The sequence below is a fragment of the Megalobrama amblycephala genome, linkage group LG13 (genome assembly GCF_018812025.1).
Source record: "Megalobrama amblycephala isolate DHTTF-2021 linkage group LG13, ASM1881202v1, whole genome shotgun sequence".
Lineage (NCBI taxonomy): Eukaryota > Metazoa > Chordata > Actinopteri > Cypriniformes > Xenocyprididae > Megalobrama > Megalobrama amblycephala.
Genome location: NC_063056.1, coordinates 22,806,996 through 22,821,796, shown reverse-complemented (window position 1 = coordinate 22,821,796; position 14,801 = coordinate 22,806,996). Strand labels below are relative to the sequence as shown.

Here is a 14,801-nt window from a genome sequence, read left to right as displayed (position 1 = left end):
CACGACTATGCAAGCACAGAACTGTCTGACACCTGAGGAGACCAATTTTATAGACACTACATACACTACTGTTTAAAAGTCTGGGGTCAGTAAAATTTTAGTTTTTTGAAAGAAATTAATACTTTTATTCAGCAAGGACTTATTAAATTGATCAAAAGTGAAAGTAGAGTTTAACATTGTTACAAAAAATGCCTATTTCAAATAAATTCTGTTCTTTTTTACTTTCTATTCATCAAAGAATTCTAAAAAAATGCTTTGTTTCTACAAAAATATTAAGAACTGTTTTCAACATTGATAATAATAAAAAGTGTTTCTTGATCATTAATGATTCCTGTAGGATCATGTGACACTGAAGACCAGAGTAATGATACTGAAAATTCAGCTTTGCTATAAATTTAAAAGAGATTAAAATAGAAATAACATTTCACAATATTACTGTTTTTACTGTATTTTTGATCAAATAAATCTTAGTGACTTCTTTCAAAAACATTTAATAATCTTACCGACCCTAAACTTTTGAACGGTAGTGTATTTGTCAGAAACACTAAAGTTCATGTTCTTGACAGATTTCATGAGATTTATCGCAGCATTTTCTTCGTCAGTTAGATAGTAGTAATTAAATTTGAAATGAAAATTACAAGATGTCTATTTGATTTTGTGTCAACACAGGAGAGCGAAATATCATCCGAGCGAACTGTCCTGCTAAAAACCTGCTTTCGTGAGCAGCCAGTGACAATGGTCCCAATGTTGTCAGTGGCCGAGAGCCAGATATCTTGTTCCTTTACAGAGCGAGGAAAGAAACACTGCACGGTTAATCAATCATGTGCTACCCAAGTTAAGTGGTACAAATTGTTTATTAACAGGTATTAAGTCATAATACGATCCAAAGAGTTGAGGGACACCTGTTGCTGTAGATATCTAGGCTAGATACTGTCATTCATGGTTTACACAAATCTTAAAAAGCAAACGTTCAACAGTCATGAAGAAAAAACGACCATGGAAGTCGGGCCCAACTTAAGACAAGGCAACATAAATTCCATCGTACACATAAAAAGTCCTAAGGAAATAATAGTAAAAGTAAAATGTTCATCTTCGACAGTCCCAAATTTGTAGTGTGCTCCATACCGTAGCTCACATACTGAAGTCTTTAAATAAATTTTAGGTCACAGGGTCAATGCTGTTGAACAAACAGAGGGTTGTGATGGGGAGCTCCCGTCATCCATGTTATCCACGTGTGCTCTTTAACAGTTTCTGTAACAAAGAGAAGAAATATAATTACTTAGAGCAGGGGTCAGCACTGGAGGGGGAATCCCTGGCATGCGAGAAATAGCCTATTAATTTGTTTTATGTATGTATATTAAAAAGGACCCTTGCTCCTGTATGTCAATCTATTTCTTGCAGTAATCCTTCTTCAGTTCTTAGCCATGAGATGAATGGGAAGCCAAACACTATTAAAGGGTGATGAAACAGCAATAGTCAAAAAACTTTGGCATCACAACCCTCTGATTAATTTGTGCAGCACTGCACTTTAATGCAAGTAAACCAGTGTGCTTTGCATGGTTGATAGCCTAGGGTCTGTTCAGCTTTTTGCTTTCTGGAAAATACTTGGAAGTTAGCAGTGTTGCATTACTGCATTACTAAGGACTTCATTTGGACAACTTTAAAAGGCAATTTTCTCAATATTTTGATTTTTTTGCACCCTCAGATTCCAGATTTTCAAATATTGTCCTTTCCTAACAAATCGTACATCAATGGAAAGCTTATTTATTCAGCTTTCAGATGGTGTAAAAATCTCATTTTCGAAAAATTTGACCCTTATAAGTGGTTTTGTGGTCCAGGGTCACATACATGCATATATGGGTGGGTGTATATGTGTGTGCATATTAGCGCTGTCAATCAATTAAAAAAAATAACTATTTAATTGCACATTTTCTGTAATTAATCATGATTAATCGCACCTTAACATTAAAGATTTTAATATATTTCATTATAATAATTTCACATTTAATCTCCAAATTAATGTAGAAACAACATGAAGACAGCATATTTTAAATTTTTGATCTAACATGCAGGAAATGTACAGAATCAAAGCAGTTATCAAACACTTTATAGTCTTCACTGCATAATTTAGATTAAAATAGATTTTTTTTTTTTTTTTTAAAAAGCTACAAAAGTTGTTTAAGTGCAGTGAGTGATTTTCTTTTTCTTTTGTTCTTTAATTAACATTAATAGCAGACTGTAGCAGGTTTATTAGGCTGCTGTCACTTTAAGACTTGCTGCACATGATGCGGATCGGCATCCTTTTCTCACAACTCTGTGGTCAGACTTTATTTTGGTTTAAAAGCATTTGCATTAAGAGCGTGATCGTATAATGTAACACTTTATATTTATATATTTGATCAAATATTATACAGACATGGACAAAATGGTTGGTACCCTTGGTAAGTATGAACAAAAAAGCCTATGAAAATAAATGTGCATTGTTAATCCTTTAGATCTTTTATATCAAAAATTCACAAAAATCTAACATTTTCATTGAAGTATAAACATTTAAAATGGGGGGTACATTTCATTATGAAATAAATGTTTTTCTCCAAAACACGTTGGCCACAATTATTGGCACCCTTTTATTCAATACTTTTTACAACCTCTTTTGCCAAGATAACAGCTCTGAGTCTTCACCTATAATGCCTGATGAGTTTGGAGAACACCTGACAAGATATCAGAGACCATTCCTTCATGCAGAATCTCTCCAGATCCTTCAGATTCCAGCTCCATGTTGGTGGTGCTTCTCTTCAGTTCACCCCACTCATTTTCTTTAGGGTTCAGGTCAGGGGACTGGGATGGCCATGGCAGAAGCTTCATTTTGTGCTCAGTGACACATTTTTGTGTTTGTTTTGGATCATTGTCCTGATGGAAGATCCAACTACGGCCCATTATTGGATTTCTAGCAGAAGCGGTCAGGTTTTGATTTTTTTTTCTGTTAGTATTTAATAGAATCCATGATACCATGTATCTGAACAAGATGTCCAGGACCTCCAGCAGAAAAATAGGCCCACAACATTAAAGATCCAGCGGTATATTTACCCATGGGTATGGGGTACTTTTTATCCATGTGTACACCAAACCCATCTGGTGGGTTTGCTGCCAAAAAACTCTTTTTTTTTAGTTTCATCTGACCATAGAAGCCAGTCCCGTTTGAAGTCCCAGTCTTGTCTGACAACTGAATATGCTGGAGATTGTTTCTGGATGAGAGCAGAGGATTTTTCTTGAAACCCTCTCGAACAAATTGTGGGGATGTATGTGCTTTTGATAATTTTTTTTAGGCTTTCTGAGACTCAAGACTCAACTAATCTCTGCAATTCTCCAGCTGTGATCCTTGGAGAGTCTTTGGCCACTCAAACTTTCCTCCTCAACATGCATTAGGACAATTTAGACATGTCTTCTTCCAGGCAGATTCTTAGTTATTGCCCTGATAGTGGAAATGGGGATTTTCAATGCTTCAGCTATTTTCTTACAGCCACTTTCTATTTTGTGAAGCTCAACAATCTTTTGCTGCACATCAGAACTATATTCTTTGGTTTTACTCATTGTGATGAATGATTAAGGGAATTTGGCCTTTGTGTTTCCTCATATTTGGTTGGATAATTTCATGCTCCTAGTCACCCTGTTGTGCTAAATTCTTATTCTTCAATGAAAACGTTAAATTTCTGTGAATTTTTTAAATAAAAGATCTAAAGGATTAACGATGCACATTTATTTTCACAGACTTTTTTGTTAATATTTACCAAGGGTACCAACAATTTTGTCCATGTCTGTATATTATTAATAATAAAATATATAAATATGTATATATTTTAAGTTTTATACTTTTTTCTATGGATGAACAAATATATATACACTTGTGTATGGATTCAATGGATTTACAGTGAAACTAAAATACTAAAATATGCACTTCATGTAAAAAAGGGTTGCCGACCCTTGATTTAGAGGAACTACTAAAAAGCCTATATCGTGTGGTAACACCCAGTTTTTGAGTCACGCCCCCATTATTTCCCCCATCAAATTCCCACTTTCCATGGCAGCGCTCTACATTACACACCTGTTTTCAGAGGCGGCCATGCTGAACCAGTCTGCGCCTGAACTCTGTAAAGCGTGTAATTCCTAACATGTTTAGTTGTGACAGGCCATCATGACTTCTTCTTGATTTGGAACAAGCATAGCATTTTTCATGCCCCTGCTGTTCAAGTGCATCTGTACAAGGAGCACTCTGCACACAATTACATCTTAATCAAATAAGCTGCCTTCCCTCGTGAAAATAAACGCAGCCCGATGACTCAAAATTGGCCGGATCTCTGTTCAGTGTTATTGTGACTCATTTGATGTGGTGCCCTGTTCAAATCTATAGCGCTGGAGAAAAAATATCCATCAAAGGGGCAGTTGCAAGATGATGTAGTTGGATTCCGGCTGCAATACGAGCGCGTTCATTTGCTACCTTAATTCCTTTCTCAGGTCATGAAGGTCCTGAACTTCAAAACAATAGATGAATAAATGATTTAAAAATAATGGAGATTCAGCTGGGCCTAATCTATAGTAAAACATTATATCTAAACTAAATCCAACAGCAATCAACACCAAGTATGGACTGCACTCAAACACGTTAAACTTCAAACACGTTTTCATTCCTGAAAATTTAGTCTGTTAAAAAATGTCTAATCATTTTAGTGTAAATTTCACTAAGCCCATCAAGAACATGTACAGGTCAAAACAATGTGTCAGTGGAAAAAAATTGTAATGGTCCTAAAATTAGACTTGAATTCTTTGCGGAAAATATCATTTCTTCTTTTTTTGATCTGTAATTGGACCCGTGAGAGAGAGTGTGTTTTTCTGCTATTTTGTACTGATTTGTTTAAAACAAAATTCCATGCACTCCAACATGGTGTTTAAAGTCATATTGAAATCTATTGTAATCAGCACAGGGGTGCACACAGCTGCCAATTCCTTTCCATTTGTGAGCATTGATATAAACTCATCCAGTCTCACTCTAAAACAAAACTGCACTGGTAACAGACCTAGAGATAAGCTGCCATTCACATAATGTATCTCTTGGCAGCTCACTAACGACCAAATTGATTGCTGTAACACATACTGTTGAGAAGATCAATAGGGCGGCCACGGGTGACATCTGCTAACAATGCAGCCTGATTAAATTAATATGCATTGGAAACCTAACCCAGCAAATCTCAGGTACCCACTGTGCTTGTTAGAGAACATCACTGCATTGTTGGACCTCAGGCTAAAATAAATCAATTGAAGTAAAGGAGGGAAGTTAGAAGTACATTTTGTCTGATAGTTCAATGGCACAGACCAGAGATAAAAGTCGTCACTTTTTAACCTTTACAAAATAATAAACGCAACTAAATGTTTACATAAGAGACCTACACTCACAGAAAAAAGGTTGAACAAATATGTGGATAGTCCTCTATCCAAGTAGCATATTTTGTGCATAAGATCATATTCAAAGATATACACTATATGCATGAAAAGACAATTTTAACATAATTTAAAAGTAGTGCCTTGAAAATGAAAAATAAATGCTACTAATGCTTTCAAAATAAATTATATAATAATAATAAATATAAAAATAAAACAAAATGTAGTAATTAGGGATGCACTGATACCACTTTTTCCAGAACGAGTCTGATATGATACTTTTATTTTTAGTATTTGCCGATACCGAGTACTGTTCATATTTTATCTTTAATTTTAACAGCACAGAGAATATTTAGAGCTGCTCCAGCAGGGCTCAACAACTAGTTAAGAGCAGTGAGTGATTTTCTCCTTGTCTTTTTTTGTTAGATTGTTAGACGTCAAAGAACTGGCGGCAACGAAAGCCGAAAAGAACTTCAGAACACACCGAAAGAACTTCAGCCGACTGTCAACTAACATGCGCATCCCTGCGTATAAAAGGAGACAACTGTCTATTTAAGCAGATATATTTGTCTATAAAGCAAAAGCGAAACCAAGACTGCATGTATACAAACTATAAACAAAACAGCGCTTGCTTACCGTTTTGAATATCAATCATGCTGATCATGTTCTTTATTCCACTTCACTCATGTTATTATGAAAATATTCGTGCATTCGAGTGCTCAAGTTAAGGTGACGTAAAATTAGAACACCTTCAGTCTGTGCCGTCATGACTTATTTGCTTGCTTTCATAACTTTTGCTTATATTCTCATGAACTGACTCGTTTGCTATACTGAACAGCCAATCAGAGTTCTCTCTCTCCGACGGCCCGACGCCAATTTAACATGTCAAATTGGACGAAAAAAAGCAGACGAGGACCAACTTCAGCCAATGGTGTGGAACTCACTGAGAAAACTTAGTCAGCTGACGCACAAAAACTGCCCGACGGCCGACCGTCGGCTTGGTGTGTTCTGGGCTTAACATTGAGGACAAAGACAGCAGTAGGTTTATTATAGGCTGTTGCTTTAAGAGCTGCACATATCCAACATACTTTTACACATGCGTTTTCTTTTCAACTGTTTATGTTCAGACATAGCCGACTATGTTTCACAAGGATACTTGCCTATACGGGCATTTTGACATAATTTTGTGTGAATTTGTCTGTTCAAGCGCAAGACGACTTAATAGGTTAAATAGGTTATTCATGTGCTGTCTGAGAGGCAGCTTTCTTGGTGTGGGCTTCTGATGTTTGCTCACAGAACACTTCTTGAAAACGTCATATGATTACTGTACCGCCTTCCTATAGTGTAGGGAAATACACATTATATATAAGTCATGTAACAGTTCATGTTTTTACTTAAGACATACGACATAGTTTTAATTTAAATGATACATGTATGCTGAGTGAATGAACAGCAATCAAGAACATGCAACAGAAGTGAGTACGCTCTCTCTCTTTACTGTCATTTAACCTTTGTAATATGCTCTTTATTTTACTTTCTTTGCTATTGCCATATCCGACCGAACTACAAACTTTCCAGTGATGTGCGCTCAACAAGCTCGCGCGTCTATGCCACTGCGAGTTCAATCCACTCTGCATTTCACATATAGGCAGCTATAGCGGTATCAGTGCATCCCTAGTAGCAATAAAATCTACAATATAAATTCATAAACATTTTTGCAAACAAAATAATAAAATATCTAGTATCAGCTACAAAGAGCTAATGCAGTTATAGGCTTCTTAATTGGCTTAATTATTCTGGTGGTGCTGGATACCTTTGCAACAGCTCTGACGTGGTGAACTTTGATGGTTGCTGATTTCTCCTCAAAGGCCTTCACCTTGGACTCCTCTGCTAGACGATGCAGGACAACCAGGAGGTTGAGCTGGGCCTGTGACACAAAAGAGAAAGACCAATTACTAGTTCATTAATTTGTTATTTAGCTGACACTTATGTGAAGTAAATTATAGTACACTTAAAGAGTCCAAGCCCATGGAGCAATCAAGGGGTAAAGGATTATTTCACTTCAGAATTAAAATTTACCAATAATTTACTCACCCCCATGTCATCTAAGATGTTTATGTCTTTCTTTCTTCAGTCGAAAAGAAATTAAGGTTTTTGAGGAAAACATTCCAGGATTTTTCTCCATATAGTGGACTTCACTAGGGTACAACAGGTTAAAGATACAAACTGCAGTTTTAGTGCAGCTTCAAAGCGGTCATTTTCTAAAAAAAAATAATAAAAATGCATATAGTTTTTAACCACAAATACTCGTCTTGCACTAGCTCTGCGATGCGCCACACATTACGTAATCATGTTGGAAAGGTCACGCGTGATGTAGTCGGAAGTACCGACGATCTGATGATTTGGAAGTTGGAGGAGAATATGAAATTTTCCGCGATACTTTCACCTACATCATGCGTGACCTTTCCAACACGATAACGTCTGTTTTGATGGAAGAAAGAAAGACATGAACATCTTGGATGACATTGGGGTGAGTAAATTATCAGGAAATTTTAATTCTGAAGTGAACCAATCCTTTAAGTGTCTTTCTCAGGGACCACAGCATGTGAATGGAATACATTGAGGACAACTATAAATAATGTTTGCAGAATTTCCAGACTGCAAATTATTGCACAAATAACCTTTGTAACTCAAGATAAACAAGCAAAGGCAAAAAACATATCAGTTTCCATTCACCAAAAACGCTACTAAAACTAAGCCAGAGCTAAAAAGAACCACAATGCTTGAGTGACGGACAACCACGTAATCACTTCAAGAGGCTCTTAGTGACTTGCCACACAAAAGGCCAAACGCTTGGAGTCAAGAGGATCATTCGATGTTTTGAGCGACTCAAGTGAATATCATACTCTGTTGTTCCACCAGGTGTAGTATGCTGCAGCTTGCCCTATACCTGTGCATGGATCAACAGATAAGTACCACAGTAAAGGAGGATTATGTTACAGGAACTGCTAGACAGGTCCAACAGGAGAAGGGGGGTGTCCGAGAAAGATAAATCTTCCAGCCCTCCCCAAAGTCAAGGGCCCTTGTGCAACCTTGTCGGATTAGACCAGGAAATTGTTTCATTTTCAGCACTTCATCAGTCTTAGTGCATCTTGTCATGAGATGCTGAGATCACATGGCCCTTCTTTTGTGTGTACATCACAATATCCCAAATGTCAATGACACATCTAAATATTAAAACAGGCCATTAAACATACAACCTGAATAATAAATATCCAATATCAGCCAATATTATATAATATGTTTTCGACTCTCCAACTGACCCTTAGAATTGAACTGTTTTTGCTACTGTACCTTTAAGACTTCTAACATCATAATATTGATGATTTCTGGCCTGTTTTTACAGCTTAGTTTTCATAAACTGACTGAGTGAACTGGGGAAGGAGCTTCATAATAACAAAATTCATAATAGAAAGACATTTATAATAACAAAATGTGAAACCTATTTCCTGCACCTTCACCTCCACTGTGGTCTGTGTATTGCAACAAGCTGCTAGAGAGAAAGTTCTGCATATCATCTCCTGCATTTTCGCTCTGTCTCAAAAACAAATGAAACAAGTGACCAGATCCGCTGAACCATATCCAGCTAGTTTTCCTAATGATTTCAGCTGATAAAAGGCAGCACTCCTTGTGCATCTACACGACAGCCATTTGGATGTAATTTAAATCTATTAATACCTCATTTTCATAATTGTGGGTCATCTCTGGGGCGTCTGAATACTTCTCCAACAGCTGGTCTTGAGAGCGTTTTCGCGAAGGAAACTGAGAAGACCAGGTTTCCCCTGTGCCAGAGGCTTTGCCAAAACATAACGACCGGGCTGAACTGATTACAGCGGAGGCCGTTTCTACTGCCTCGCACAGACACGAAAAGCACATGGAATCCTCACCGAGGGCAAAGGAGTGCAGAGAAAACCAGTCTGAGCAGCATTAGGAACATTAAACAGAGTCCTTAGAGTGTGCAGAGCAGACTGCGATCTATCCAAATGTCATCTTGTTCTAGTAAAAGAAAGCGTTATAAGAACAAGATGAATCTGGATTTGCAGTTCCTGAAGGAAATCTCTTTGCTTAGACACAGATAGCAGCAAAAGAATAGTTAAAGCTTCAAGTAAGCAAAAGTTAGGGCTATAGCCTACACTGCCCCAAAAACACCAGACAGGTTAACACTCTGATCCAAGAAAACCAACAACTGAGATTAAAATTCTGGCTGATACCGATAGTTATGCAGGTTATGGCTGATAAACCAATATTTAAAAAAGGCCAATATTAATATTATATATAACATTTTGTCTAAATAATATCTAAATCAATCATTTTAAAGCTTACATGTAATTTTGGGCATCACAGTATTATAATTTAGAGAATAATGGATATTCATTTTGAGATTTGCTAAAAATTTCCATTTAACAGTGGTAATAAATTATTAGTATTTTTAAAGATTAAATTATAGAATAAATAAGAACCCACAATTCAATCCAGAGCTGAGTATGCTGACAAATATAGGAGTAACAATATTTCATATCACAAATATATCGCAAAATGCAACATGTATCGTGGTGGATAGTGACAATATGTATTGTGTATAGTTCACCCAAACTGAAAATGGATGAGAAAAATTCAAGATTTACAGAGTTTTACTGTCAGTACTACATTAAACTACTATATAAAATGTTGAATATAACATATAATAATACAATGGGGGAATATTTGAGGGTCCCGAAAATGCCAAATGTCTTGTGTTACCAGTAAAACGTGGCCTACATATTAAAAATATCAAGTAAGTGATATTTCAAGCATATTCGTCTAAAATAAATCTGTATTTTCAGCTTCAGAATCATGAATATTTTTATTCTGGTGTCACTGTACATTGGGTTACCAGCACCAAGTCCAAGCCTATTCATTTCCACCCCAATGCAATACCAAATTTAGCATTTTAATCAACAGTAAATTTTTTGTTAAACTTTTACCATGTCTTGGAGTATCACAACAATATTATTGTAAGTTCAGTATCGTGATATGTATCGAATCGTGACATGAGGGTATCGTTACACCCCTACAGACAAAAAAAAAAAAAAAACTGAATTAAAATGCACCCTAATAGATAATGAATACAACAAAGAAAAGTCCAATCTCAATTCAGTATTCAAATAAATGCAACAAAGAAGACCAACAGCAACTTGTGCCGAAACTTCTAGAGACATAAATCAATTTTAACAATGCAAGATTTTCATTTTTTTTTTTAAAGTTTAAAACAAAAACTAAAGTGAAATCATCATCAAAAAAAAAAAAAAAAAGGTTTTGAATGAGCCTGTATGTTACAGAGTGTGAGACAAACAACTGCAGAGCACAAATTTGAAATATTCACCTCACCAGATTCAACAGACCATAATTTGCATATATCAGCTCTTAAATAAACACTTTTGAATAACCTGCAACCACAAACTTCAGCTCAGTCGTTCTCAGGAACCCATCATCCAATTACAGTACACAAGCCAGGCACAACATCTAATGACTTGGTGTGAAAATGCCAGGAGCTCTTGGCCTGGGCCTCCAAATAAGACCCTTGATTTTCCACACTTTCCCAGAGTTCCTTAACACTAGGGAGGAAATGTTGCTGTTAGGGGGCAAAAGTGGGTATACGGTTTAGGGGGAGGTCTGGAAAAAGAAAACAGACAATTTCACAGCTTCCTTGCAGGATGCAGCTGATTATTTTCGTGTTCAATCAACCATCAAATGCAGCATAGGCTATCTCAGTTCAGCAGGGGGAACAAAGCGCTGTCTTAAGCCACTGCTCCACCCGGCAGGACACACTTATAAACAGGAGAGATGAAATAGTATGACTGGGATAATCTCACAAGCTGTTTCAGTGCTTATGGAGTAAGATTTGATGGAGGAGACAGAAAACTTGAGTCTAAGCACATTTGATAGGGCACAGAATAATTCAGGAAAAAGCCATCAAGGTGATTGCCATGGTTTACTGGAAATCTGCATCTGAAGTTTCTGAGGAAAGAGAACAATTATTCCTGTTATTGTTTTACAGTATAAATCAGTATACTAGGTGTAAACACCTCTGTTTCTAATTTGCCATTTTGACATCTACTCTACCAGCTTATTTAAGCTAAGGCCTAAAATTGCCTCTGTAAATTATATAAATAACCGCAGTGCACATTATTCAGTTTCCTACAGAATGATTGTTTTGCATATGATTTTAATTTCAGTCTGTTCCTCAGAAACACACCAAGCTATCAAATTGCTTCAGAAGAATCAGATACAGAATCAGATTTTAATAAAAGGGTTAGTTCACCCAAAAATGAAAATTCTGTCATTAATTACTCACCCTCATGTCGTTCCAAACCTGTAAGACCATCGTTCATCTTCGGAACACAAATTAAGATATTTTTTATGAAATCCCAGAGCTTTCTGACCTCCCTATACTAAGCAATGTCATAAATTTCAAGGCCCAGAAAAGTAGTAAAAACATTGTTAAAATAGTCCATGTGACTACATTGGTTCAACTTTAATGTTATGAAGCGATGAGAATACGCTTTGTGTGCAAAAACAAAACAAAAATAACGACTTTATACAACAATTTCTTCTCTTCTCTGTCAGTCTCCTACACTGTTGACGTAGTGAACGCAGTGCAGCGCTTCCGGGTTCTACGTCAGAATGGGACTCCGACGCTGTTCATGTGAGCACCACGATGCGTGATGCTGACGCAGGAAATGGACAATAATGAGCCGGAGATTCTGATACAGAATCTGGAAGCTCTGCATTATATTTACAATGTGAACAGCGAAGGAAACTGACAGGTAATGGACAAGTATCTAAGCGATTTCTGTCTTTTGGTGTGATTCATTAAATGAACTGGTTCGTAAGAGTCATTTATTTGTGAATCAGACTACACTGGTCATGTTGCATGTTTCTGAGTGAAGCCAGAGAAAAAAAAAAAAAGAAAAAAAAATCTTATCACAGTCCATTCAGAATGCAATCTCACAATTTGATAAAACCTTTTTTTTTCCCCTGTAAGGCTATAGATTCAATATCAGAGCCGGACAAAGAACCAAGACTAAAGGCTTCATGGGAAAGCCAAAAACACAATCATAGCTTGACCAACAATTACAAGCAAAATGCGAAGAGCCTTATTAGAAATTTTGCCATTAAAAGCCCAGGAAACCAGATCAAACCGGTACATATTCATAGGACGGTAAAAAAGGGAGCCTTTCTTTCATTTTTTCCTGCATTTTCCTTTTAGTTTAATGGCTGGATTAGACCCCTGTAAAGCAGAGCACCTTTCAGGCGGCTTTTACATCCCCACCTCCAGTCTCCATAAAGTGAGACCAGCTGCAATGGACCTTTAATTAGGACCCTGTTAGTGCACGGACATCCTACACACACATACACGCACACACACGCACAGTACAATCAACCATGTACAGTGCCTCTCAACTTAAAAACAACGGATAAGCAATTCCCCTATTCCCATGAAAAACACTAGGCAAACTTGCCGAGAGGCAAACCTCAATCAACCTAAACCACCAGGCTCCCCTTTTGAAAATAGAAGTTCCTTTTAATCATCGTGAGCTATGAAGTGGTCAGTATTAAGCAATCAAAGAGGCGGCATGCGACATTGCTATACATCTATTGCATATAACAACATTTACAGTGGCCACTTCACGTGATGATGCATAAAACAAATTGGTTTCATCAGGGCTGCTCGGATATAAAACGTTAAACAAATGTAAACATCTGGGGCCAAGTTCCTTAAAATAAAACCAACTTCAAAAGTCACAACATGGTGGTTTGGTTTTAATGGCTTGTCTGCCCATTTGTGGTTTCCTGATCCTAGAATAAGATCTTTTGCTAAGTGACAAGATGGGCAAGAACTTTACACTGGTGGCAAACAAGTCATTACTGTCAGAGGTCTTGCATTTGCAAATGATCTGACATATGGAGGTCACGGAGACGATGTGAGAATGAATACGGCTGGCGTCATTTCCCAGTCCCACTCCAAATAATAAAAACTAATAATAACTATCAAAAAGATTATTAGTAGTAGTACCTAAAAACCAAACAAAAAGCTTTAAAAAACTAAGTGATAAATAACTTTTGCAGCTTATTATCTGCTTAAAGAGAAGTGTATAGACTACAAAAGTTACAATTTTCATGTGACTGGTTGGAAGACAGCAGTGCTTCCTGATTTCTACATAATGCAAATGAGCAATAAAATGAATCAAAATAAAATAAATTCACCTCCATATGAAAAGCACTACTCTGGGAAACACTACTTTATGGGCTTCGTCATAATGAGGTCTGCAAAAAGACAACATGAAAGGAGCCCATGGCGCCACATGTATCCAGTTCATTCACATTAGCTGTATTCCTTTCCTTAAACAGACTAACCCATGCTATAAGCTATATATAAAGTGTTTGTTCCACATCAGTAAGTATTTTACCCACTAATGTCTGGTAAAGTTTACTGGCAGATCTGAGAGGGAAACTCTCAGGGGGAAAAAAAACTCTCCATAATGCATTACAATGCTCACTTACATCACGTCTGACTAGATCTTACTCCTTCAACATAACACTCAAAAGAAAAAGAAAATCAAAACAAACATTTCACTGTAACGTGTAAACGTCCATTGTAATATACAATGTTATAAAGATGCTTTAATCGAAAGACAAAAACAACAAAACTGTTTCTACTTAATGACAACCTATTGCAGTTTCTCAAAATCTACGGAGCTCCCTACGTTACCTAGACAGCATTTCTAGGCTTCATCAGGGCGTTTGAAACGTTCCGGGCGTCCTAAAATACTGCCTACGTAGGAAGCTTACTAGATTTGAAACACAGACCCAGATAACACGAACATACAACTCTACCCCAATAAGAAACAGGCAATATTCTGACTACACAACAACTGCATAATAGTACACGTGACAGCTAAATTACTCATTTGACTTATCTGTAATCATATTTCCAGGTGAATGTGACACGCGCGTTTGTACGGAGAAAACTGGTGTGGTTCATTTTCATCAACTCACCATCAAGTCCGCGTTTTTTCCTATCCGTATATTAGCATTCTTCTTCATATGGAGCTTCAGGGCTGCTCTCGGTGCTTTCTTTGACATGTTTTGGCTGCTTGAAGGCGTTAGTTTACGGATTTGAAGATCGAAAGTAAAGCTAGCGTCAGTTTGTTTTTGGTTGTATTCAAAATATCGCGCGTTTCACTACCGGCTCCTGATGATGACGTATGAAGAGCTCAATGGTCCCTCTCGCCAGCACGTGCTTTCTGCGTGTTTACAGGGAGAAA

The 14,801-nt window shown here is 37.0% G+C and overlaps 1 protein-coding gene across 1 annotated transcript; it reads right to left on the bottom strand.

Annotated features, from left to right (window-relative positions):
- Positions 1–835: 835 nt before the first annotated feature.
- Positions 836–14,801, bottom strand: cenpw (centromere protein W). The gene is made up of 3 exons (XM_048153976.1): positions 14,533–14,801; positions 7,247–7,360; positions 836–1,251 (listed from the first exon to the last, which is right to left on the bottom strand). Exons 1-3 carry the CDS (start codon positions 14,617–14,619, stop codon positions 1,225–1,227), a joined length of 228 nt encoding a protein of 75 aa, XP_048009933.1. The 5' UTR covers positions 14,620–14,801; the 3' UTR covers positions 836–1,224.